Source organism: Sminthopsis crassicaudata, chromosome 4, assembly GCF_048593235.1.
Source record: "Sminthopsis crassicaudata isolate SCR6 chromosome 4, ASM4859323v1, whole genome shotgun sequence".
Classification (NCBI taxonomy): domain Eukaryota; kingdom Metazoa; phylum Chordata; class Mammalia; order Dasyuromorphia; family Dasyuridae; genus Sminthopsis; species Sminthopsis crassicaudata.
In genome coordinates, this window is record NC_133620.1 from 287,798,485 (window position 1) to 287,822,053 (window position 23,569).

The following is a 23,569-nucleotide window of genomic DNA, read 5'->3' on the forward strand; positions in this document are numbered from 1 at the left end:
GCAGTGTGATTTTGCCTTCTTCATGAGGAGAGCTGCAGCAGAGGGCTTCTACTCCTCTTCCTATTAAGCACAGATCACAAGGTCAAGGACTAAGCTAATGTGGCCCAGATCTTAAGACTGTACTTTGAAACAGTTTCAAATTTAGATATTGGGATGAATCCAGCACCCAGAATGCTAATGCCCTGTTCCCGTCCTAAAGTTGCCCAATACAAACTGACAGATGTTCTTTTCCTCTCCCACCCCCCCCACCTAATTTTTCAATCTTCACTCTATAATAATTCTTTGCCACCACAAAAAAAAAACAAAAAACGCTGCTATATTTTTTTTTTGCAAAAATAGGTCATTTTCCTAATATGAAAATGTTTAGAAGAATTGCACATGTTTAATCTATGTTGGATTGCTTGTTATCTATAGGAGAGAGTGGTGGAGGAAGGGAGAGAGAAAAACTTGGAGCACAAGGTTTTGCAAAGATGAATATAGGGAACTATCTTTGTACATATTAGGAAAAATAGTTATTAAAAATCTTGATCTAAAAAAAAAACCCAACCCAAATAGGTCCTTTTCCTCTTTTCTTTGATCTCTTTGGGATACTGGCCTAATAGTGATATACATCAGTGTCCTAATTTTTCCAAACCCCTGCAGCATTTCTCATTTCCTTTATCTGTCATAGATGTGCTGATATATTTTACTTTAATTTATATTTCTTTAATTTAGTGATTTAGAACATTTTTTGATGTAAATGTTGATAAGCTTTGATTTTTCTCTGAAAACTGCCTATTGAAATGACTCTTTACAAGTCACCAGCTAACTCTTTTTGCTAATTTCAATATCTTTTCCTCCACTTGTAACCCCTTTAGCATTTACCTCAGCTGATTACCTCCTCTTTCTTCCTCCCCAGGTTTTTGTGCCATTGCTCTCTTCTGATACTTCCTACCTGTCTGACTAATCCTCTTCACTCACTTTTGCAGGATACTCATCCGTGTCCTATTCTTCATGTGCAAGATGTGCCCAAGTGGTGTTCTGCTTTCTTTACTATTATATTCTTCCTTGCCAGTCTCATCAATTCCTATGGATTTAACTCTCAATTCTATGAATTCTATATTCCGAATATAAATATGCAATCCACATCTCCTGATCTTCCTTTAAATGTTCTGCCCATCTGCTTATACTTAAATGTCCCATAAGTATCTGAAACTTGCTCTAGGATCATTTTCAAAATGCATTTTTTCTTCTTTCCAAATCAGGTAGTCTCCTAATTTCCCTCTTTTAATCAAGTATATGATCATTGTTCCAGTCACCTAGATTCTCAGCCTTTGAGTTTCCCTTACTGCTTCTTAGAGCACAAGTCTGACCAGTTCGCAGCCACAAGAGTAACATGCAATTAAAAGTCACTGCCTGGCTTCAGCTCAGGCTTTCAATGTTGATGACACATTTCTTTTCTTCACTCTATTCTGGCCTGATTGGTTTACTTTTTGTTTTCTCCCATATAATCTTCCCTCTCCCTTTTCAGCCCATTTTCCCTTGGGCCTGGATTAGTCCTTAGGCCAGAATGCAGTCTTTTCTTACCTTTGTTTCTGACTACCTTTTATGTTTAGCTTACAGGCAAAAAAAATATCCTTTGAGAGTTTTTCTGATTCCCCTTCCTCCAAATTTATTTTGAATTTGAATTTATTTTGTGTGTATTTACTTATTTATGCATATTGTTTCCTTCCTCCCCTTTTAAATAAAATAAAGATTCTTAAGGGCAGGACTGTCTTCCTTTTGATATTGCATTTAGTGCCTATGCTTTTTGAGTGCCTGATTGATTACTCTCTCACTATTTATCTTGGGTATCAATTATTACTATCCAGTATCTATTAGCTATTTGCATTCTCTACAAATTAAATGTTATTCTCTTTGTAGAGAAAATAAAAGCAAAATAAATTTTGTAAAGCATTACCATGTTACCATTTCCCTGTCCAATCTAAGTTTTCCTTTCAGCCTCCTCTTTCTCCTGTTACAACAAAAAAAGAGTTCATTTATCTGAATCTCAATTTATTTATAAAATAGAGATAATAACTCCCTGCACAATTCTTAGGGTGGTCATAGGATCAAATGGTTTTAAAATTGTATTTTTTCTATGATAAATGAGATCACATATATCTTCTTTTTCAGTGATATATAAATATTGGGTATTTTGAAAGAAAGGAAACATTATAAGCATTTGTTGTGTGCCAGATTCCGTGCTAAGTGCTCTGTGAATATTACTTGATTTGGTTTGCTTTTATTACACTTGAGAAAATTGAAGCAGCCAGAGGCTAACTTGTCCAGAATCACACAGCATGTAAGTATCTGAGATTGGTTTTAAACTTAGGTCTTCCTGACTCCATGCTTGCCACTCTTTTACACTGTACACTTAGATGCCAGTGAAAAGATCGTTTGGATTGATTCCACTAATTTTCAATGCAAAGGCTTATAAGAGAATTAATTGTACATAGTGAAAAATGACAAAGGCAGAATAATCCTAATTCTTAGGAAATTTATGAAATTTTAATACATCATTCAATATATGGTTTTTTGCTTTGCACTCAACTTTTCAAGGTTTCATCATCATTATAGAAAGAAGTTAAGCTTTGATGATATCCAATGCCAGTTGTCCCTACTGCAAAAAACAAACAAAAACCCCCACTATGTAGCATCAGATTTAGAAAGGAGTAGATAATAATAGCTAATATTTTAGAGAACCTTAAATTTTGCAAGTATTTTATGTATATTGTCCCATTTGATCTTGGAGAGATGAGTGCTATTGTCTTCATTTTACAGAAGAAGAAATTGAGTCTTAAGACAGGTGAAGTGTTATCTTGGACAGGTCTTATTGATGTCACATTTAGCATCCAATCTCCATGCACTACCTGGCTGTCAGTTGGTGAATGGTGATAATTTCTTCTGGTGGAATCATGCTTATCCTTATTGTGGTGTAGGATATCAGAAAGAATTAGAAAACTATTTTATATGTGGTCAGAACACAGCTGTGATGGTATAGTCAGGTTTGGGCACTGCATTTTAGCAAGGCATTGATAAAGTTGGAGGATTCTAGAGGAGACTCACCCAGGTAGTATGAAAGGCCTTTGGTCATCTGAGAAGTGGTTAGAGAAATCAAGGATGTGTAGCCTGGAGAAGAGAATGCTCTGGGGATGGAAGGGGAAGGAAAAGCTGTCATATCATTGTGGAAGTTTTAGACTTGTTATTGGTGAAAGGAAAACCTTTTTAATAAAACTATCCCAAGATAGAATGCCTTTGAAGGTAGTGAGTTTTTTCTCTCAGAATCTGTTAAGTTTTGGATCATTGTTTAGCAGCTATGATATTGTAGAGATTCATTTTCAGATATGGGATGGACCTCTCAGGTCCCTTTGAACTAAAATTCTATGATTCTGTCTTCAGAGACTGAACAGTAGTTGGCATCATTTTCCACTTGACAACTTGGAAGTTCTCAACATTGACAAAAACATTAGAGTTGAGAATTTTTTTTTTTTTGTTACAAAATTTTTAATACAGTATTTTCATTCAGTTAGCTTGTGGAAGATCCCTTTTCTCAATCTAAATTTGGGAGCTTAAAGGACTGAGTGGTTCTATGAATAATATTTTAATGTTGTGTAAAATCCACTGTGGATTGCTACTGCTCCTTTTTCCAGGTAGCCCTCCACAAGGTCTTTCTGTCACAGAGCTGATGGAGACAGTTAATGGAGTTTCCAAGATGAGCATTGCACATGAAATTGTGGTGAACCAGGATTTCCATATGGAAGAGATGGCCTTATCTCCAGATAGGTAGATGCTTCTCAAAGTTCATTCATTTCTCTCCCTGGCACAGATACATCTAGAGAACAGGCTTTGACCAAATTTAAAGTTTCTTTATTTCATAGCATGAACTTTTAAGTTTTATTCAAACAAGATATCCTTAATGCTTATGTGTAATTATTGGTATTGAAGTGTTGAAGATATATTAACCAAGATCAAATTGATATTTACTGTGGAAGTTTGCATTTTGGAATTTTAGTTACTAGTTAATAGAATATGTAGGTTTCAAATCTTCTCAGACATACCCTGAGGAAGTAGCCCCTAGTACTTTCACATTTCCTTTTTTAATTTACTATAGATCAAACAGGCACCTATTGAAAAATTATTTTTTCAACAGTGGTGTTGCCAACTCTACTTATGTTCTGAGAAACACTATTTCGTAAATTACCCTAAATAATGATCTTGTAAATCAGAATTTTGATAATAAATAATGGCTATATACCTCCAGAAGAGGGTCCTTCTTTTAGTTAATTAACAAATAAGAGTCAAAGAGCATTGACTTTTGAAACACTTTCAGATTTTTTAAAAAAGTATTTTCCATTTTCCCTGTTTCATATCGAAATATTAGCAAATTTGTAGATCTCTTCATTTTGCCTGCCTTTTAGGTCTTTGCAAGAAAGAAAGTGAATGACTGAATTACCCAGATTAGAGTTAATGTAGGTCACACTGGACATGTGTGAGAGGAGTGTGCCAAACTTGATTCCCCTAGAGCACTAAGTAAGGCTTTATTGAAATATCCAGTTTGTCATCCTCTGTACCCTCGGCCTCCCCACTTTCACTGTCCCTGGGGTTCAAGTCCTAGAGCCGGACAACTGCCACTCACTGGTCAGCCAAGACCCAAACTGAGGGATCGAGTGGCCAGAAGAAAGGGGCAGCTCTAACTTGAAATCATAGAGAGTTATGTTTGAGCATTGTGGGGAGGTTGCGGGGCTAGAGGTAAGTCATAACAAAACAGTGACACCAGGTTTTCTTTTGTTAACTCCTCAACCAGAGTGCGTTAATAATGTAAAGGCTGAGTAAGGAAAAAGTTAAAAATTGCCAATTCATCGCAGCCTCAAGATTGGATGATTCTGATGACAGTTGTGGTTTTCTAAAAAGATTAGAAAGTCCAATTCAAAAAAGAACCGTTTCAGTTGTCTTCATGTGAAACATGTACAGACTTTTGAGGGTGTTCATAATCATAGTTGTGCCCTTTCTCTCTGAGGGACTTTCCTTCACAGGTTGGCCATCCTAGAGGGGCTGTCTTAAGTATAAAGCTAATTTGTAGAGCTTGGGCCCATGCCTATCCCCAGATCTAAATATAATGCCAAATACAGACCCTCTCCTTTTCCTATTGGTTTTACTCCCCTAAACAAAGATGTAGACATCGTAGCTCTTTAGCCACTGTGTAAGTTAGGACAGAGAGCTAGCTCCTTGAGGGCAGAGGCTATTTTGTGTTTTACTTTTGGTCCCACAGTAGGGCCTGTTAACCTTTTGTGATTGTGGTTCAGTCATGTCTTGACTCTCAATGACCCTGTGGACCATACAGTCCCTGGGGTTTTCTTGGCAAAGACACTGGAGTGGTGTACCATTGAATTAGGCAAACAAAGGTTAAGTGACAGTTACTCAGTAAGAGAGTTGAAGATTGGCTTTGACTTGACGTCATCCTGACTGGAGGAGCAGCACTCTACCCACTGAACCATCCAGCTGCCTCAGACTATGTGCATGGCACAGAGTTGTGCTTAATAAGTTATTGCCTACTGAATGATGAAAAAGTCTGAATTATTCATTTGTCCTCTTCTAGTCTGGAAAGCAAGATTAAGGAGACAATGCACAATGCTTTCTGGGACCATCTTCGAGAGCAGCTGTCAGCTGTTCCTCCGGATTATACTTATGCTCTACAGCTTCTAAAAGAAATCAAAGAGGTGAGACCCTCTAAAGACAGTGCTGGGTCATTGTTTGCATCAGCTCAAGTATTTGGGGATGGAGTTCTTAGTCTAGTGGAATCTCAGTTGATATTTATGCAACCAGTATATTTTCTGTTCAAAACTGAACAAATATTTATTGATGGCCTCTAAAGTGCAAGGGATTGCCCTAGGTTCTCTGAATGGAAACAAGATGAGACCCTAACTTCATATTTTCGTAGTTAATATAAATCAAGCGTGCCATTGTCTACAGCACTATCACAAATTCCAAAAGAGACTTGGGAAGAAAAAGCCAACCCAGTTAGAAGAATCAGGAAAAGCCTTTAAGAAAGAGGTGGCGTTTGATTATCTGCAGAGTGGTCTCATCAGACTGATAGAGAAGATCTATATAGTTACAGGAGATTTGATATCTAATGGTGTAACTAAAAGAACATTAATCTAGGATCAGGAGTCTGGTATATACATTCTTCTGGCACCAACTAGCCATAACCTTGGACAAGGTACTTCACATGTCAGTAGAATTTAAATAGAAATCTGAGGGGAGCATATTCTAAGTGATGGGAACAGTATATTCAAAAGCACAAAGGTGAGGAGGATATGTCTGGGTTGGGGGGAGAATAATTCAGTCTGTTGGGGCCAGATTGCCGAAGGCTTTTGAAAGCCATTTTGAAAAAGTGGGATTTTAAGCAATGATTGCTGAGAGGACAAGCAATGGGCTTAGGGTTTTCTTTAATCTACATCTGAAACAGATGCTTCTGGGTAAGCCTTCTTGATTTTTCTATTTCCTAGGAAAGAATAGAATATTTGCTAGGACAATGTTTATTATGTATTTATATTCATTTTATTTATTATAACAATAAAAAGTTCAGTAGACTATTTCAAGTGAATAACCAGGATCCTCATTTACCTATTTGAGAGTTATTTCTGTCAGTTGGCATATCAAAAAAAAAAAAATCCTATTATAATAAGGACAAAACATTACAATACATCATAGGGCATTTTCTGAATTTGCCATGCTCTTTTCCCACAGCCTGTATAGGAGAGACGTGGGTATAAACACCATTGCTGTTAGCAGGAATAAGCACTTCCTGCTCTGCCTAGCTGCTAATGGTGCCTTCCTCTCTGAAATTCTATTAGATTAGAGTCTTCTATCTATTCTGTATGTATCTTGTATGCATATAGCTTTTCACATAGAGCATCACTAAGAAGAAAGTTACAAGTAATTTTTTTTTAACCTTTTAAGTACCTGGCCCATACTAAGTGTTTGCTAAATGCTGGCCGACTATTGACAGGAATCTTTATTAGGCCTTAATCTGTGGTCTCCGAATGTGTTTTAAATTTTTTTGATAACTATGTCAGTATAATTGGTTTCTTTTGTAATCCTGCATATCAAAACCATAACCAAAGTTTGTGAATTTAAAATTTGCATAAAGTCCTCAAATGCTTTGCTAGGCTATCTGAGGGATTCCATGGCACAAAAGAAGTCATGCTCTAACTAGAATGTTCCAGAGAAGGCCAGGAAGTCCACAGCTTAAGTTTACTGAGTATTCATTAGACACAGGATAGATTGGTTTTAGTTAAAGATTGATGGTTCTTTGGAGAAGTATTATTTTGCTAAGCAATAATTAGGCAATGGATTTTCTTTCCTGGGCAGATTTTGTTATCGCTGCTCCTTCCTCGCCAGAACCGCCTAAAAAGTCAGATTGAAGAAGTGATGGATATGGAGCTTCTTAAGCAGGAAGCTGACCATGGAGCACTGGATGTGTCTCATCTGTCCACCTACATCCTGAGCATGATGACAATGCTTTGTGCACCAGTTCGAGATGAAGAGGTTCAGAAACTTGAGAGCATATCAGACCCTGTGCAGTTACTGAGGTGAGAAATTAGAGCCACTGGCCTCAGAAACCAGCTTAACTAATGTGCCAGGAAAATTTTCTGAGGTCATACTAATTATATTCTCTAGCTCTGTCAGACCTGATTAAAATGTGTATTTCTCTTTGCCTGAATAGAAAGAACCCCAATCAAAGTTCCTAACATAAAATAGTAATGAAATGCTTACACCAGCATTGTTATCTCAAAACCAAAATGAAACATTTAAAAGATCAATAAGTTTAAAGTTCTCTCTAATGTTTACTGGCTTTTTTTCTCCTAAGCAAAGAATAATAGGGTGAATCTTCTGTTCTTTTCTCACCCTTAGTTTGACAGATCTTCCACTCAAGTCCTCTGCCTTGTGGGAAAAATGACCCTTGCTATGATAGCTCAAGGCAGGTCCTAAAATATTTTCAAGTTATGGGCACACTGATGGACCCAAGGTCACTAGGATTTTTTAGGATAAGCCCAGATAAATTGAGAAAGACTTACCTATAGATTGATGAGAGTGATTAATTTTTCACCTGTAGCAACTCTCATCCATTAAGACATCCAGGGATTATGATCTATGTTGATGGAGTACCTATATGGACAAAAGCATTCATTTCTGAAAGTCAATTAAGCTCTCTCTTTCTCTGTACAATTTCTGATTATAATAGAATCCATTAATGTCTTTATTCCAGATAAATAGAGGCATTTTTCATTCACAACCTATTTTATGCAAACACAAGTCCTATGACTAGGGTAGGAATAGCAATTATCCCTACTTTGTGTATGGAAAAAACAAGGCCTCCTATAAATGACAAATTTAAAAGTTCATATTTCTAGTACATCCAGAAGAGAATCTAATGATGGGCAGCTAGGTGGTCCAGTGGCTTGAGACGACCAATCTTCCTGTGTTCACATCTGGCCTCAGACACTAGCTGTGTGATCTGGACAAGTCACTTAATCCTAATTGCCTCAGTTTCCTTATTTGTAAATTGAGCTGGAGAAGAAAATGGCCATCTACTCCAGTGTCTTTGCCAAGAAAACCTAACTACAGCATGAAGAGTCAGACATGACTAAAAAAAGAGCTGAATAACAGCCACCAACAATGCAAATAGAAACATGACTTTTTGAGAAGTTAAGAAGAGCTTTACATTACATCATAAGTACTTTTCTTAGCTTAATTCAAAGTTGTTTGGGGTAGGTTTATGGTTTTTATTTGTAATTATTAAGTTATATACATTTGAACAGATCTAAGGTCAGTTTCTGCTATTTACCGTGTGACCCCAGAAGAGATAGTTCACCTCACCTCTTTGGGCCTTAGTTTCCCCACCTATAAATTGAAAATTTAGGAGTGGATGAGTTTTAAAGTTGCTTTTTAAGTTCTAAAATTCTCTGACACCTAACACCGGGGCTTCATAGTCTTCCATGCTTTTTGTCATAGTGTTTAATTTTTTATTTCCTCCTCTGGCAGGGAGATATTCCACGTTCTAGGCCTGATGAAAATGGACATGGTGAACTTCACCATCCAGAGTATACGACCACATCTGCAGGAACACTCAATCCAATATGAACGGGCCAAATTCCAGGAGCTTCTCCAGAGGATGCCCAGTATGTACAGGAATGGGGAGCAAGACAGGAATATTTGCAAATGACTGCTGGTGTTTTTTATGCTTGTGGAGGACTTTGGGGATTATGACCTACCATTTTTACAAACAGTAGGAAAAAAGCTTCTCACTCCCCCACTGGGCAGCAGAGTAGCTGCTAGTCATATATTTGAGCACTTAAAGCAAAAAGTTTTACAAATCATTTCTTTATTGATGATGTATCTGGAATGTACAGAATGTGAGGTCCTATAAATCTCATTTCCTTATAGACTTCCTGGATCATACCACAAAGTGGTTAAGCCAAGCAGCTGCTGAAGTTATGACGCCCCCTCCACCACCCTATGACCCTCCAGAGCAAATCACTTCTTCACCTGCAGATGAGACAATAAAAGACAATCCTATAAGCCCCTCAATGGTGCTAAATCAGGGTTACATGAATCTTCTTCACTGGGATCCTGACAATGAGGAATTTCCCGAGGTATGGCTGCTGGTGGGGACATTTCTTCTGGTGTCAAGGTCTTCAGGTGGGGTCCTTTCCATGCTGACTACAGGCTATTTTTTATCTTAGACTGTGATGATGGACAGAACCCGGCTGCAGGAGATTCAGTGCCAGTTAAATCAGCTGACCATTTTGGCTTCTGTATTGCTAGTAGCCAACAGTTACTGTGGCCCTAAGTTACTGGGTTCAACTCAATTTGTAGACAGACTGAAACAAATAATCAAAGTCCTCTTGGAGGGAAATCAGTCAAGGTGAGTAATATCAATCTTGATCTTTTCTAGAGTCGGAATATATCTGGAAAGCAGGAACTCAGCAAATAGTTCTTTCATCACATAAATATTCTTGGGAGCTATTTGAAATTATCATTGGTGCTTTTTTTTTTTTTTTGGACATCTTTGAGTATCAAGGCATAAAAGACTCATCTTCTGTTCAGTGAATAGTGTTGGGCAAGTCTTGACAGAGATGATTGATTACTCAGGGGGTGGGTTGTCAGTAAAGTAACAGTACTACCTATGCTCCCCTCTATGTAGAGACCACTCAAGAACAAGATTTGTGGAACTAGTCAGAAGTTGATGAGCATTCCTATAGCAGTTACTGATATAGTTAGAAGTAAATATTGCTAGTATTCTTTTTTTAGGAGAAATGGAACAAAGTATCATGTGCAATAATTATTGGAGCCATCAGTGACCAGCTCATTACCTGTGAGATACATCACTTAACCTCTCTGTATCAGCTTCCTCATTTATAAAGGAAGGGCACTGAACAAAGGTCTCTGCCAACTCTTCCCAAATTGTCCACATCTATGAAGCAGTTATCTTGATTGCAACTTTGAAATTATTGCATTGTACTTATTTGTCAGTATCTGCTGTTCTTTGGATGGGAGGGATTGGGATGGTTTTTTTTTTGTTTGTTTGTTTTTAATCAGGTTTCTCCTTCTACATAAGATACCTTATTTACACAATGCACAGAATTTGAAATTGTTGACTTTTTGTTTCTTGTGATTCAGGCTCGATGAGGCCTTGCTGAGTATAAGTGACCAAGTACTTCAGGAAATACAGCAGGCCCTTGTGGACCTGAACCTTCCTGCCCTAAGCAAAGAAAATGTGGCTTCCCTGTCAGGCCAGATCCATAGTGTGGCCAAGGAGGACAACTGCGTCCGCAGCATCATTGGTGAGACTTTTGTGGGCAAAGGCAGATATTCTATTCTATCTCTTAGCTAACAGATGCAGAACCATTTAAAGTTTCTAAGACTCAGTGTTCTTGGAAGTGCTGCTTTGACCAAATCATTAGACTCAAAGCTGAGGCTGCTTGCAGAGGATAATTCTCTGTGGACATCAGAGTTTTTCAATTAGTATGGTGCTCACTACAAGTGAGATACTTTCTTATTCTTTGGATTACTTTTTGATCTTCCCAGAGCTCTCTTCTAAATTCAGCACCTAGAAATTAATTTAGACAGACTGCTAGCTAGTATGGGAAATTGTTTATTAACTCCAGTCCAGTCCCTGGGAGGCCAGTCTTTTATGGAAGGTGTGAATCTGATTGTTGCAATAAAACATTTTTATTGTACTTCAGGGACCCAACCATTAAAGTGATTTGGGGCAAATTATTTCAACTTACATATATGCCCATCCTTTCTGCCAACTCATCACTCATCTCTGGTACAAATGTTGTTTTGCTGAAGGATTTGTTCTCCTGGTGGATACCTCCCCTAGTCTAGCAGTGAATTCCCTCAGATTTTTATCTAACCTCAATAGCACCTCAGCTTATGTGCGCTAGCCCTAAGCGAAAGTATAATTATAACATTCTATATAGTAGAAAAAGTGCTAGCTATGAGGCTAGTCAAAGGCCATCTCCTGACTTCCTGTAAGGCTCTGCTCAAAGTTTCTATGTTAAGCCTTTCCTGTCCCTTATGCCCCAGGTTCTAATACCTTCCCTTTTCAGATTATATTCATACACACAAAGCCTTCAAATGTATTCTGTATATATTCAGTTGCTTATTAGTTATTTTCCCCACTCTTGTTAAGGAGAGGGAATAAGTCCTCATTTTGGACCTTTCTTTGTATCTCCAGTGCTTTAGCACATTGTTAAATAATAAATAACACAAGTAATAAATATTGGATGGACTCACTAGCAGCAGAGAGCTCTTGTCATTACACCAGGGTTCATTTGGTGTCCACCTAAATCATTCCTGCAAATAATTGAAAATTTGCTGTCTTACTGCTTTTAAATTTGCTCTATCTTTGGGATCTATATATTAAAACAAAACTGAAACATCCCAATCAATCAAATTGCATGTCCTAACTGCCTAAGCAGACGAATAGGTAAGCTCATGCTTCTATATCTATCCTTCTGTGAACAGGAGGGTAAAGGTCAAACACAATTTCCTTCCTTGAACTCTGCTACTGTCTGTCAATATTCGCAGATCAACGGATCCGTTTGTTTCTCAAATGCTGCCTGATCCGGGGAGTGCAGCCTTCTCTGAGGGACCTCCCTGGAGGCATTACTCCTATTGAAGAGGAGCTGGCAGAAATGGGCCAAAGGTTTTCCTGCTTGATACATCACAACCAACAAGTGTTTGGGCCCTACTATGCTGGCATCTTAAAAAAAGTGCTCTACTCTCCACAAGAGTCGGAAGCAAGCGTGGATTCTATCTGACATCTCGAGGGGAACGCCCTGATGTGGGGCGGGGAAGAGAAGAGAGCTCTTTGTCCGTTGCCTGTGGTTGGCATGACAGCCACATCTCCTCTTCCCCCCACTGCAGCCAGAACACCAAGGCTGCATGTGAACACCAAGCTGCCTGAGCCCTTTTTACCAATAAATTTCTGAGCTGCAAGAATCATTTGCTCCTGTGCTGGAGCTTTAGGCTTAGCTGCTGGGCTCCACCCCCCCATTGGTTGGTTAGTTGAGAAGCTAAAGGGTTTGGACAGCTTTCCATAGCACTTGGGAAATCTAAAGATATGTTGCTTTGTTAATTTTCTGGTAATGTTCTCTGGTTCGGTTACCTTGGGGTCTCTGGGAGCAGCCTTCATTTCAGTTCAGTGTAATCACCACAAGTACAGCCAGGTGTGAAAGTCCAAATCCTTTATTGTCTCCTTCAAAGTCCTATCTCCTTCACTTGGGGCTCGCCTAGTTTTCTGGAGGCCTTCCCGATCTTGGTTTCAGTGGAGAAGTGAAGGAGGAGAACCTGCCACCAAGGCGGTGTGAGACGAAGTAAATGAATCTAAGTCCAAAGGTTTGTGCTTCAGCCTGCAGCCACCACAAAGGTGGACAATGGATTGAATCTGTCTCAGCCTCAGAGCTTCTAGAGTGCTTCTCCTCTGTGGCTCTCAGTCCCTGGTTATATGCTCCACACTGAGTATAAACCAATCATTATATCACTAGGAAACCATTATTTGTTGTAAGATTAAATCAATCATACTGAACCATGCTAAAATAGATAACTATTGTCTCTATCAATTCCACTGACTTAAGCACCTTGTAAGAATCCTTTGTTTCAAGTTCAGCTTTCTGGCCCACATTTCCCGCTTTCTCTGTTTTCAGAACATAGGTGGTCACTCTCCCTGACTTTTCAAGGAGGTGAGAACCCCCCAAAAGGAGGTGATCACACCCTCCCTGATGTCTCAGAAAGGGAGATGAAAACACCAAAGTTAATGGGGAATCAAACCATATTAGCTCTCTTGAAGGGTCTCTCTCTTAAAACAGGTAGGCATAAAGCCATCAATATGGGTGGTATTATATACATAATTACATAAGCACATAGCAATAACAGGCTAGTAGTAATGTAACAAATAACATGAATCAACATGAGAAATGAATGTCCAAAAATCTTAGATATAGTCCAAAAGGAATCTATTGTCCATTACTTCATGTGTGTAGGGAATCCAATGATTCCTGCAGATTTTGAAGTCCTGCACCAGTCTTATCATATCTTAGAGAATCCAATAATTCCTGCTGGTTTTGAAGTTCTGTACAATTTTTCATCTCAGGGAATTTCTGCTGGTTTTAAAATTCTGTAACAAGTTTCATCAGCCATGCTTTTCAATTTCAAATGTTTCTTAGATTTTCTTTGTTTTGAGATTTTTTTCTCTTTTTCTGTCTCTGATGGACAAGGCAAATACGGCTCGTTGGCACCCATCTGATTCCTTCCCCTCTGTAGCAAACCCTCTTCCCCAAGCAGTTTTAACCTATCTGGTCCCTTCTATTTACCACTTTCTAAATCTCTCATCACTTGGTAATTACATTGGAGCTGCTGGCACTGGACACTGTCCTCCTGTTGGGTTTAAAAAACCTATATTCTCCCCAATTGTAATCCCTTTCTGCTATCAGATTGCTTCTCAGCTGATTGATTCTTTCAAAATTCTAAACTTCTCAAGACTCTCTGGGTGTAACCTTAGCTGCAATCATGCCCCACCTGTTTTTTATTTGAGGTCTTGGAGCTGGGTTCTGCCTCTCATTTCCCTGGATCATTCTATCAATCTACATTCTGAGGCTCAGTGGAAACTTCTGTTGCATTTTGGACATAGGGTTTTAGGTGTTCTCTCACCCTGTCTTCTCACTCTATATACCTACATTGGGCTTTCAATGCCCTATTTTTTCACACTGAAAACATTGACAAGTTTCTGTAGAAGTACCTTGCCAAGAGGGACCCTGTCTTCCCATGTTCTGCATCACAGTCTGGCTATAAAAGGTATTTGTGTCCACTGTGGCAGAGCGTCTTATGATCTCCTCTAAAGGAGCATCTTTGTGTAGGCCCCATATGATTCTTCTACAAACCTCATTAGCATTTTCCTTAGCCAGTTGTCTTATCATAATTCCTGTAGCTACATTTTCTCCCAATAGTTCTTGTGACAGCTGTTTGCAGATGTCCCACAAAATCAGCAACGGGTTCACTGGAACTTTGCTCTATTTTTGTAAAGGCCTCACCTTCATCTTTTCCTGGGAGACAGCACCAAGCTTTCATTGCAGCAGCAGCAATTTGATCATATGCTATCAAAGGGTAATTAATCTGTGCTAAAGCATCTGTATACTGACCTTTACCTTCTAGTTGGTCATAGGTGATTTGTATATTAACTCCAGTTTGGAGGATAAGCATAGCTTATTATACTCAGAAAGCCACAAATTTTGTTCAGGTTCTAAACATGTCTTTGCTATATAGATTTCCAATCACTGGGGATTAAAATTTCATAAGCCAAATTCTCTAATACCATCTTAACATAAGACAAGGTAGCCCCATAAAGAGTGCAATCCTTTTTCAAAAACTTAATTTTTTCCAGATCAAAAGGCTTGACCTGAAGAACCAAATTCTTCAATCACAGGGTATGCTTCCATTAAATCAGATATATCCTGTCCTTTTTTTGCTTTAACTAGTAGTGCCTTTTGTAATCGTCCTAGGGGGTGGACAAAGATCCTAAATGGATGGTGCTGATGGTGTCACTGCCCCTCCCCATCTTCCTCTTCTCTCCACCCATGAAGGGTTAGTTGAGGGGGGTAGGTCGGGGGATGAGGAATGCCCTAATGGCTCCTGCTGTGAAGCACCACACTGCTTAATTTCATCAGAATTGTACTTAACTCCATTCTTGTCTAATTCTTCTTTTCACCTAGTTTGTCTGTGCACCTTTTTCCTTATTCTATGACTTAAATAATATGTATAAAATGTTTCTTTAGAAATTGAATCAGGTCCAGTATCATTGTAGTATTCCACATAGTTGCTATCCTACAAATTTCCACTCGTCTGGATCAAATTCTTTTTCCTTAGAGATGTATACTGTAGTTTTTAAAAGTTCAACGATCTCCCAAGTTACAATCAAACCTTGTTTTTTTATAAGTTTAACCAAACTCTCAACACATTTTCCTTGAATTGAAAAATGGACACTTTTCTAAACATCTGTCCTATTTCTACTGAAGCACAAGTTTAGCCATTTATAAAGTTTCCTTCTTGTACTAACCCTAATTTCTGGTCACAGATGAAGATTCTTGGTCCCACATTCAGGCAGCCTTCATTTCAGTTTAGTAATCATAAAAGTAGCCAGGGGTTAAAGTCCAAATCCTTGATTATCTCCTTGTCTGATGCTGGACAGCTTTCCAGAGAGCCTTTCTGTCTGGCCTTGGTCTTAGTGGGGAAAGTGCAGGAAACCAGGCCAGCCACCAGGAAAATCAAAGATTAAATTGAATTTCTCCCCTTGGGTTCTGAAAGCTTAAGCTCCTCCCTCCAGTCCTTTGTCTTGTCTGCCTCTGAGAGCTGCTTGTGCATTTCTCTGTGGTTCTGAGTCCCTGGTTATATGCTCCACACTGAGTATAAACCGTTATATCACTAGGAAACCATTTGTTGTAAGATTAAATCAATCATACTGAACCATGCTAAACTAGGTAACCATTGTCTCTATCAATTCCACTGACTTAGCACCTTGTAAAAATCCTTTGTTTCTATGAGGATCATGACTTCACAGTCTCGAAGTTATGGGTAGAAAATGGAAAACATTTTTTAAAAATTGAGGAAATGTTTTCCCCAAAACTAACCACCAATTAATTAGGATCTTAGATGGATGCTACATACTAAATAGCAAGGATTTTTTCCATCTTTCTATTTCATTGGGTGGTCTGGAAAAACAGAATTGGAAGGGAGGAGAGGGGTATTTATAAGGCTGTCAGCTAAGGAAATGGACTCAAATTGTGACTTTTCCTTGTGAAAGGAGTCGGCAATGGGACAGTTCCCATTCTTATCCTTTCGGTTTGAATTAAATCTCTGGAATCTGAGGCCATCATTAGAACACAACTAAGGATAAAATTGGTGCTGGTGAGGGGCCCTCAGGCATGCCTCCTGAGTGTATATCATCATGGTCCCCCACCTGATGACAAAAACCACCTCTAACTATATCTACAATTGTTTAACATCAAGGAATTCAAATGGGGCATCTTTTTGAAAAGGGCAGCCTCTAAGAGAATGGAATTCAGTCTTGGTCAGTTGGGGAAAGAAAAGGGAGTATAGATGATAGAAAGGGGAAAACAAGAATTTTTATTCCAGGAAAGAGATTCTTGTATGATTGGTGAGGAGTGAAATGAAATGAAAATTCTGCCATTTATAATTAAAACCTGGAATGAATAAGTTTTTGAGTTGATCCTCTTATGTGTCCATATGGATAGAGGGAAGATCATAGAGCAGTAAGGGACCTTGCAGATTACTAAGTGTAACCTCTTTTCATTTCACAGAGGAAGAACTGAGTTTGTATAATTATGGCAAATCCTGAACTGGTGAGGGAAGGGGGGGGTATCATGACTTATTTGTCCAATATTCTAATACTAAAATAGAAATGGATTCCCTGCAGGGTCAAAGACTTTATAAGGTAATTATTCATCATTTTGCTTAAAACATTTCCTGGTAACAATTTAAAAGTTTGACATTTTTTGCTTTAACACATCACATAAGAACTTCAGTACACTCCAAAATAGTATGTTATAGCCAAGGCTGTCGGGTTAAATTCCGAATATTTTTTAAAAATCAGGCCTCTTTTCATCACAAAATAAACATAGTCAACCCTTACAATTGCAGGGACTTAACAACTGCGGGGATTACTGAATTCACATTATTGCTCTCCATATCTTTTTAAGACTTGTATTTCATGCAGATGGGAGCCATGGAATTATATGGAGAGCCATGGAATTATATGGAGCTTTAGAGGTTACTAATTTTAATTTTTATGCATCTCCTTGTATAAAAATTAATAGCCTGATCACTCTTTTGAGGCCTCTTCAGTTTATCATTACTTCTGACAAGAGAATATTGTCTTTATCAATGACAGTTGTGAAAGAGGACAATCTGCAGAATTACACTGGGGCTTCAAGGCACTCTTTCACAAATACACACTGCTCAATTTTATATTGTACACAAAACTAAGGAAAACTACTGAAGACTGAAATGAGTAGAAGGGAGAAAAGAGGAAGGTACTATATTGTAAAAGAGAAGAATGCACATAGAGGGGATCATTTAGTCCCTTTCCCAACATATATAGTTGTCTTCTGGGGTCCAGGTACCACGATTCAGAAGAATGGCAGAGCTGGTATTACAGCCGCTTTGCCCACTATTATTTTTGTCACATCCAACAAACTACATAATGAGGCAAAATGGAATTCAGTGACTTGCTCAAAATCACACAGCTGATGTCTGAGGCCAGATTTGAACTCTGATCCAGTCTTCCATATAAATGCTACCCATTCTCTCTGGTGTGAAACCAGAATAAATCTTTAATTCCTTTTCCAAACGAGTCCTTCAGATATTGAAAGCACCAATCGTGTCCTCACCAAGCCCATGTCCCATATCTATATCATCTTGGTTAACCATCAAAGATGGTCAACAGGACTTGACATTTGTTCTTTTAGTGTATGCTGTGCAATGCTTAGTAGAGTTCGTTTTTATTCTCTCCAGCTATAAAGCCCTTACATAGGGCCTGCCTTTTGCTTCCTCTGATTCCCTACAATGCCTAACGCAGTACTTGCAGTAAAGTACTAGAGATATTAGAAAAAAGTGAGATCCAACTGGCAGATGATTCAAACAGGTGTTCAATATAGGAAATTCTAAAGGAACAAAGTACACACATCTATAAAGAAGGCACAATTGTACTATAGATAAGACAGGCAGCACAATTTTTGAACATTACTATTGGTATCAGGAGAAAACAGCAAAATTCAGAAAGACAAGGGCCCGATTCCTGGTTTAAATGAGTCTTTTCTAATTCAGTTAGACTTCAGAGAGGTTACTAATATAGAAATGAAGCTGGAGTCAAAATTCTAAGTCACTTTTCATTTATTCAGTCTAAGTTGTACAGTTATCAAAATAACAAAACCAATGCTGGAAGCCCAGGAATATTTACAATCTCTCTGTGTAGTGAGGTCAGTCTATTTCGTTGCACAGATTGGTTATGTTTGGTACCACAAGGTGTTTATAATTCTGACAAAACTGGACAGATTAACAATTATATATACAGGAAAATAAAAGGAAAATCATTCAAGTATCAAAATACAGAGACAAAGATTAAATAACATTTTTATTACAAATCAGTCCCATTGCCACACACCACAATTAGCAAAATCACCCTTTTGCAAACTCAATTTGACAGTCATTCTGCAAGTCTGGGCAATATCATCAGATGAGCCTTCGAGCCAGACTAAACTCAGATTTAACTTTCACAAACCACAAATGTGCTTGCTTTACTGTTCCAACCTGTCTTTGAATAAACTACCCCTGATCTTTAGTACTAAAGGGCCCACTAGGGACCTGGAAAGTTGCAAAAATAAAGCCTTGTTAGGAAAAAGCCTATTGCCTAAGAACAGCAAGCACATGGGGAAATTCAAGCAGAGAGCTGGGAACTGATGACAGCTTAATGTAACTGAACCCATTTTAAGAAAGCTACAGTTTCACACCTAAATGGGCTCCTTCACAGTTCAGAAACACATCCACTGTGTTTAACTATGCTACATGGCCTGCACTGAGAACAGTGTGATAGCAGGGGCTTTCCCACTCAAAGCCTATTCCTAAAATTGCAATATCCCTTTCTAGGAAAGGGAGAGTACCCCATTAAAAAAAAATCCAGTCACTTTCCTATCTCCAATATCCAAAAATATACTGATCTAAAAACATAATTCAGAACCAGAGGTGACCAGCCATCTTCCCAACTTGAAAACATCCTGAATAAATAAAGAGGACATAGCAGCTTTTAAGAAAAACAAAAATATCACAATACGATTTTTTTTTTAATGAGAAATTCATCTTAGTGTCCACACAGAATTTTCTTTTTGAACCTACCATCCACCCACAGATAACTACTTGGAAAAGGAACAAAGGAGCAAAGCTCTGGAAGATGAAGAAATGCTGTTACTGGGCCCAGGGCATAAAGACCAGAACCAAAAGCAGGAACAGCATAGCTTTACTGAAAAGATCTTAATTTTCCTTGGGGAATTTTTGGAAAAACAAGAGGCTGAATACGGCACAACGACAAGTTGCTAGGAGTCCCTAACAGGCCTATAAGAACCATGGTGCTTTTCTAGGATAGAAAAACAGAGGTTAACTCCTGTTTTCAAAAGGAGCTCTGAGCACAGTTCTTCTACTAGGGTCAGGATGACCAGAATTAACTGCTCCCAGTGCTGAAGAACTGCAGCAATCTATGATGGACAAAAAAAGAAGAAGCGTGCAAGGGGCAAGCCTCAAATCAGCCAAAGATAACAAAACCACCACCTGCAATTTCTGGTCAACCACAGAATTTGTGCGTTTTAGTCTAAAAGCACCCTCCCTGCATACACTTAAAACATATAAATCCAATCAACATCTTTCGCTGGGAAAGAACGTATTGCCAAAGCCTAAAATATTTGCACTTGGTCAAGAATAAACTGCATTGTGAGAGAATACTAGATTTGCTAAAGGGCACTTGGGAAGGCATGGTCCTCTCTTTGCTCCCTATCCCACAGGTTACAGGCCGAGAGTTCTTGGCCCTTCTCAAATGGGAGAAAGCCTGGTTTTAAATCCAGAAGCAAAACTGAAGTAAAAGGAGAAGCAAGTTGGAGAGTTGTAAGAAACAGCAGTGTTCTAGTAAGTCATCCTGGTGCAGATAATGGGCACTGTCTGAATGGTTAAAAATCAAGTCAGCTACCAGCTTTAAAGCGTGCGCGTGCACGTGTGTGTGTGTTTTATTTGGAGCCAAGGGGATCTGAACATTAAAACAAAATACATAGTCAAGACTTAGAATTAACAATGAGACCCAATTGCAAAGACCTGCTTAGACAAATCTCAAGTCATTGGGTATTAACTTCAGTTGATTCTGTTAATGCTCCAAATGAAACTTTTTTCTCTTTTCTTTTAGAACTTAGAAAATATGGAGCTACTACCGAGCTAGTGGGGGGAAGGGGAAAGACCAAATCTCTGGTCACTAATGGATTGAAGAGATGGGGAAAGGGGTGGGGGGGCACGGAAGGGACCAAAGAGTTTACCATGGACAGAAATGTATGGAAATGAGCATCTCTTCACATCTAAAATCCTAGCAATAGCTCAAGAGCTGCTGCATTTTAGCTATCTCCAAATCTTTTGTTTTTCATATCAGAGATATTTGTCTTCAAATGCTCTTGTTCTAAGGGCAATTTGTGCACTTTAACAGAACAAAGGAACTTAGCTGGGTACGAACATCAGAATGCAACAAGCTATCTTAAGGTTAATCTGTTGATTCTGTTCTCTTATACTCACCCACCTCCCATAAGCAATTGCTTTCCTTTCAAACCTGCTAAACTAATCCATGAGTCTCATTCTGAAGAAGGAAGGCCTAGATGGATTGTCCTTTTTGCCAGTTCTAACTTCCCAAAAATCTTCATCCCCATGACTTTCTGGTTGAAGATTCTTGCCTATAGGCCCAGGCCATGGGCAATCATTTTTTCCATTTAAAAAAAAAAAAAAAAAAAAAAAAAAGTTTTTTCTGGATAAGCTAAAAAACCCAGAGTCACTTTTTACTCCTCTGGAATCCCAATCTCATCTGCTAGATAGAGACACCCTGAGTTCCTGCTCTCCAGTTAGGGGCAGGGAGGGATTGAGGAGAGGGATCTATTTTCGAAGCTTGATTGTGGAAAGCCTGTGCTGAACAGCAGGAAGGCGATCCCAAAAGCAGAGGCTGAGCCTGGATCTTCATGATGGTGGGTGAGGCAGTGGTGGCAGCAGTCTGTGCCCCCCAGGACTTACTTTTCCGCAGCAGTGTGGTTTCCCAGTGGCTCAGCTTGGCAGAAGCAAACAGAATGGGGAGGGGAAAGGGTTAACCAAAGGCAAATTGTACAGAGAGGACGACTGAATTCAAAGGGGAAGGTGCCTTGCAGAATCCCCAGAGCTTCTTGAAAACCCAGCAGCCCAGGAGGATATCTGCTTTTAAGATACAAAGGTACAAAGACCAGGTAGGCAGGGAAGCCCACTCTAATTATATTAACTTATACTGAAACTCCCCCAAATTGATGTATCTGTTTAACTTCCTACTGGACTACATATACTTGAACCATTTCCTAATAAGACTGCTTTCTTCCATATCCTGACTAAGCTAACTCTCCCCACACCAGAGTTGATTCTGCTTGTCTAAGATCCCATCACCTTTTTCAAAGGATTCGAAAGGATCCTCTGCCACAGTAGAGACCTGGGAAGAGGGAAGTCATAGCACAGGCCACTGCTTGATCTCTGAATTCTCATGTTATAGAGAAGGAAACAGATTTGGGAAATAATGGCAGTCAACATAGCTTGGTATACTAGCCCCCTAGCTTATGGCAGCCCCTTTCTGAGACAGTATGACTAGGTACCACACGGGAAGAATATAGGCCCCGCTCCTCAGTTGTACAAGAATGAAGCCTTCCATTTGGTGACCTGGACTCTGGAACTCAAGGCTAGTCCTGCCAACTCTTCTGGGACTCCTATTATAGGAGTGACAAAGATGACACCACACAGAGATACCATTTTATCTTCAACACTCTGGTCACCCCTGAGGTCAACTCCTTAAGAGCTGCTCCTGAGGGTCATCTATAGATGTAAAAAATTGGCATGCAGCCTAAACACACAGAGAATGCAATTCTGCCCAGTCTAAACCACCCAACAGTATTAATGCCTTTCCATCTCCTGTCTCTGGCCATCTGCAGTAACTTAGTCTTCCCCATTCAAAACCATGGAAGCCATGGGTAGGCTGTCAGCTGACAGAGAGTCCAGCACCATACATCAGGGGAGGTGAAGGGGTAGAGCTGGCAGGCAGGATTGGAGTTTAGAATGGGGAGTAGGTTTCCTGGCACACTGGGTGGTCACAGTGGTTAGTGTTGAGAAAGGTGAGTTAGTCAGTTCTTGGCATTAGTTCCCCAGTCATGGCTCAGAAAGAAGTTTGGACCAGAGCAGATCATGTGTCCTAGGCTTGAGCCCAGGGTGATATTACCATCACTGTTTGAATTGGCTTTAAGGCCAATCCTCCAGGGATTTGTAGTGCCTGTCCATTCAAAGGGCCCTCAGCACTCTTTGATGTCTACCTTGAAGGCACCTCCCCCCTTCCACTGTACTGTCCTCAGCCAAAGGGAGGATAATTCACAGTGTTTGATGGTGTAAGGTACAAAAGTTGTTAGTGTACTTAGTGCTGCTGTCAGAAAGGAGAGCAGACCCCTGGGAGGGGAAGGGGCTCACCATCAGCAGCTGGAAGGAAAGAGCTTGAAAACAGCAGACAGATCAGATGGTAAAGGCACAGTGAGACTACGGAGACAGGGGCTGGGTTGGTTTTAGAAGATAGTGGTCTCATACTTAGTGTTGAGGCTCCTTTTGGAATCCGGTTTTGGGTCCACTACCCAGGAGACACTGGCATGAGACTGGGTATCTTGGTCCATGTCAGATGGTTCCAACTGGAGAATATGAGAGGGAAAGGCAAAGTATCAGAGCAATTGTATGGCAAGAGCAGGGCTGAACTGAGTCCAGGATAAATCTCAGATCACCTCCCTTAGGCCATTCTGGTAATTTCCTCACCTAAATCAAGATCCTTCTCTTCAGGTAAGTCCTGAGAGTCAGAAGGGAAATCCAAGAGGAAAAAGGTCCCTACTTTTTGGGACTGGATAAGGAAAAAGTGTATAAAGCCTACTAGGGTATCTCATTGCTACCAGGGGATTTGGAACTGCTCAGCCAAAAGTACCCTCATAAGCTACTGACCCCTGCCCACAGAGATTGGAGCTACCTGATCTCGAAGATCTGGACAAGGCCAGGGATATGCCCTAGAACAGTGGCAAAGAAGGAGCAGATGCCTCTGTGGCTTAGGAAGCACACACTTAGCAAAACAAAAGACAATGGCTATAGCACAGACAGGTGATGACAGTCTCCAAGAGGAGGGGAAAAGAGACAC

At 39.5% G+C, this 23,569-nt stretch overlaps 2 protein-coding genes across 16 annotated transcripts in view; one reads left to right on the forward strand and one right to left on the reverse strand.

The window, feature by feature from the left end:
* Positions 1-12,534, forward strand: part of TCP11 (t-complex 11) — a 63,676-nt gene extending 51,142 nt beyond the window's left edge. For 5 of the 9 annotated variants that reach the window (XM_074311207.1, XM_074311211.1, XM_074311214.1 and 2 more), the window contains 7 exons: positions 5,618-5,738; positions 7,393-7,613; positions 9,067-9,203; positions 9,469-9,677; positions 9,768-9,949; positions 10,705-10,868; positions 12,121-12,534. In XM_074311207.1, coding sequence (XP_074167308.1) covers positions 5,618-5,738; positions 7,393-7,613; positions 9,067-9,203; positions 9,469-9,677; positions 9,768-9,949; positions 10,705-10,868; positions 12,121-12,353 — 1,267 coding nt within the window. In that variant the 3' untranslated portion in view covers positions 12,354-12,534. Of the gene's footprint in view, positions 1-3,671; positions 3,805-5,547; positions 5,739-7,392; positions 7,614-9,066; positions 9,204-9,468; positions 9,678-9,767; positions 9,950-10,704; positions 10,869-12,120 lie in introns of all 9 variants that reach the window. The other 4 variants (XM_074311206.1, XM_074311209.1, XM_074311208.1 and 1 more) reach the window with 2 other exon arrangements.
* Positions 12,535-18,477: 5,943 nt separating this feature from the next.
* ANKS1A (ankyrin repeat and sterile alpha motif domain containing 1A) overlaps positions 18,478-23,569 on the reverse strand; it is a 210,285-nt gene continuing 205,193 nt past the window's right edge. For 5 of the 7 annotated variants that reach the window (XM_074311204.1, XM_074311201.1, XM_074311202.1 and 2 more), the window contains one exon: positions 18,478-23,078. In XM_074311204.1, the coding sequence (XP_074167305.1) occupies positions 22,959-23,078 (120 nt within the window). In that variant the 3' untranslated portion in view covers positions 18,478-22,958. The remainder of the gene's footprint in view (positions 23,079-23,569) is intronic. The other 2 variants (XM_074311203.1, XM_074311199.1) reach the window with 1 other exon arrangement.